The sequence below is a fragment of the Chiloscyllium plagiosum genome, unplaced genomic scaffold (genome assembly GCF_004010195.1).
Source record: "Chiloscyllium plagiosum isolate BGI_BamShark_2017 unplaced genomic scaffold, ASM401019v2 scaf_9250, whole genome shotgun sequence".
Taxonomy (NCBI): Eukaryota; Metazoa; Chordata; class Chondrichthyes; order Orectolobiformes; family Hemiscylliidae; genus Chiloscyllium; species Chiloscyllium plagiosum.
This window is the reverse complement of record NW_025212424.1, coordinates 9,314-12,605: the sequence shown is the minus strand read 5'-3', so window position 1 is coordinate 12,605 and position 3,292 is coordinate 9,314. Positions and strand designations below refer to the sequence as shown.

At 53.9% G+C, this 3,292-nt stretch overlaps 1 protein-coding gene across 1 annotated transcript in view; it reads right to left on the bottom strand.

The window, feature by feature from the left end:
* Positions 1-3,122, bottom strand: part of LOC122547387 (sperm acrosome membrane-associated protein 6) — a 4,304-nt gene extending 1,182 nt beyond the window's left edge. Inside the window, exons 1-4 of the mRNA XM_043686014.1 lie at positions 3,054-3,122; positions 1,237-1,340; positions 837-993; positions 222-417 (exon numbers count right to left, since the gene is read on the bottom strand). Of these exons, the coding sequence (XP_043541949.1) occupies positions 222-417; positions 837-993; positions 1,237-1,340; positions 3,054-3,090 (494 nt within the window). The 5' untranslated portion in view covers positions 3,091-3,122. The remainder of the gene's footprint in view (positions 1-221; positions 418-836; positions 994-1,236; positions 1,341-3,053) is intronic.
* Positions 3,123-3,292: the final 170 nt, after the last annotated feature.

Below are 3,292 nucleotides of genomic sequence, written 5' to 3'. Positions count from 1 at the left end.
GGGGTGGGGAATGTGGGACTGACTCCCACAGGGAGTGGGGGGGAAATGTGGGACTGACTCCCACAGGGAGTGGGGGGGTGGGGAATGTGGGACTGACTCCTGCAGGGAGTTGGGGGGAAATGTGGGACTGACTCCCTGGGGGCTGCTGTGGAACAGGAACAGCAGCATGGAGCTGGAGGGGCCAATTGGCCTGTTGCCGAGCTGGAAAAGCACCAACTCACATTCCAGACAACACAGTGAGTATCGTTGCCAAGGCGATGGCGGCGATTAACTGGGATTCCGTCTGCTTGTCGCCATGTTTGCTGGGAGGCGGGATCGGTTTGGCTGTGGGTGTTTTCAGTGTGGTCTTCTTCTCCCGCAGAACGTTCTGGAACATCGCCTGCAGGTCGATGCTGCTTTGCAGAGTGCCCTGGGTCACTGGGGAGAAACAGAGACTGAGACTTTGCAACAACCCAGCCCATTCCAGACCAGCTCAGACCAGTCCATCCCAGCTCAGTCCAGTTCAGCCTACTTTAGTCTTGTCTCGCTCAGTCCAGTCCAGTCAAGACCAGTCCAGTCCGAACCAATCCAGTTCTGTCCAGCACCGCCCAGGCCAGTCCAACCCAGCCAAGTCTAGTCCAGTCCAAGCTAGTCCAGTCCTAACCAGTCCAGTCCAGACCAGCTTAGTCGAGTCCGGTCCAACTCAGCCCAGCTCAACCCAGTTTCGCCCAGTCTAGCCCAGCCCAGGAAATGCTAATGAAGGTGTGGCTGAGGAATCACAGGCCCAGAGTGGAGGTTGGGTGGGGGTGTGGGTGGGAGTGGGGGTGGGGGATTGGGGAGATTCCTGCGGGACCCACCTCTGAGGTAGAAGAAACGTCGGAGAAGCAGAATGTTCTTCCTGAAGACGTCGCAGGCGTAGGTCCCGGTGTTTTTCATCTTGACGTTGTGGATGCTGAGTGCATCATCGTTACCGATGTGCAGGACCTTAAACTGTGAGATCACGTCACTCCTCACCTGCAAAGGTCCAACCCGGTTGGTTAACGTGCTGGAGACCCAGACCCGGGGGGGGGGGTAGGCAACAGTCAGCGTCAGCTCCGCGGCATTGCTCCTGGTGCGAGAGGCGGTGCTGAATTGTTACCGTTAGGGGGGGGAGAGGGGGAGGGGTGAAAGAGGGTATTAAAGCCCAAAAGGAATGGGAGCGAAAGAAGGAGGGATCACTGCAGGTCGAAAATTTGGTTCAGAAAGGTCAACACTTACGTGAGACGCGTACAGCCAAGTGACTGAGTCAATCACGGGTATGGTAAAGTTGGACTGACATTTCATCGATACCTGGCCTGTCTCTTTCACATTTAGATCTTCAACTGAAAGAACAATACAAGAGACTCTGAATGAACACGTTAGTTTGGCGGACTTGGTGACGAGATTCGCGTAGCTGTCCTTTGCAAACAGAGAAAGCACCCTGCTGTGAATTCCAACAACTTGGAAACTTGGGGACACTCTTCATGATGATACCTTGCCCACTCAGAGTTGAGCAGCCTGGTTTAAATTTAAACCAGGCCTCGACAGTGAGCTGCACCCTGGTGCAACCTCCAAGTGTTGGGACAATGAAAGTCCACACTCTGACCCCTCTTGATCCCTTTGCAATTTGGCATTCTTGCCATCCTGTCCTGATGACACCAAAACGCTGAACACAGAGAGAGACAGACAGACAGATGCCTCCTAACACACACTCATCAGGGCATGTGCAAGAATGCCAGATTTCACTAACTGAAAACGCCCACTCGGCACATGCATTCTGATTGGTTGCAAAGTTGCCATGGAGAGCAAAACCAAGGACCGTTTGTTTGTTGCAGTAAAATGTAGGTTTGAGTCCTCGGCACTCAAGAGGAACATGTTCAGGTGCTGTGTTCAATATTTTTTTGAATGAAACAGAAGTGTGGGGGGAATGACACTTCAGGGCAGCACAGTGGCTCAGTGGTTAGCACTGCTGCCTCACAGCGCCAGGGACCCAGGTTCGATTCCAGCCTCAGGTGACTGTCTGGGTGGAGTTTGCACATTCTCCCCGTGTCTGCGTGGGTTTCCTCCCAAAGATGTGCAAGTTAGGGAGTGAGTCAGTATTTACAGGGGGGGGAATCCCCGGGGAGTGTGTCAGTATTTACAGGGGGGGAATCCCCGGGGAGTGTGTGAGTATTTACAGTGGGGAATCCCCGGGGAGTGTGTGAGTATTTACAGGGGGGAATCCCCGGGGAGTGTGTCAGTATTTACAGGGGGGAGTCCCCGGGGAGTATGTCAATATTTACAGTGGGGGGAATCCCCGGGGAGTGTGTCAAAATTTACAGTGGGGAATCCCCGGGGAATGTGTCAGTATTTACAGGAGGGAGTCCCCGGGGAATGTGTCAGTATTTACAGGGGGAGGAATCCCCGGGGAGTGTGTCAGTAATTACAGGGGGAATCCCCGGGGAGTGTGTCAGTATTTACAGGGGGGAATCCCCGGGGAGTGTTGTCAGTATTTACAGGGGGGAATCCCCAGGGAGTGTGTCAGTATTTACAGGGGGGAATCCCCGGGGAGTGTTGTCAGTATTTACAGGGGGGAATCCCCAGGGAGTGTGTCAGTATTTACAGGGGGGAATCCCCGGGGAGTGTTGTCAGTATTTACAGGGGGGAATCCCCAGGGAGTGAGGGGGAGGAATCCCCGGGGAGCGTGTCAGTAATTACAGGGGGAATCCCCGGGGAGTGTGTCAGTATTTACAGGGGGGGAATCCCCGGAGAGGGTCTCAGTATTTACAGGGGGGAATCCCCGGGGAGTGTGTCAGCATTTACAGAGGGGAATCCCCGGGGAGTGTGTCAGTATTTACAGGGGGGAATCCCCGGGGTGTGTGTGAGTATTTACAGGGGGGTGTCCCTGGGGAGTGTGTCAGTATTTATAGGGGGGAATCCCCGGGGAGTGTGTCAGTATTTATAGGGGTGTCCGTGGGCAGCATATCACTGGTGGATGTTCACACACCCCAGCATCATTAACGCAGTCCCTGAGACAGTCAGCTGATTTGGAAATTGGTTACTTGGAGCAGACATACTTGGACACTCGAACGAGACCCCTTCACAGCCTCTCATCCTGCAGAACTGGCAATCAAAATAATAGGCATTGATGTTAATCCCTGTTAAAAAAACACACACACACATAAACTGGGTCATACTGAGGAATGTCAGCAACAAGCAGGCATTACAGCGTACACAGTCATCTTCCTGGACCACCAGCACCCCCTCCCTATCTCTGTAACCCCCTCCAGCCCCTAAACCCCTCCCTATGTCTGTA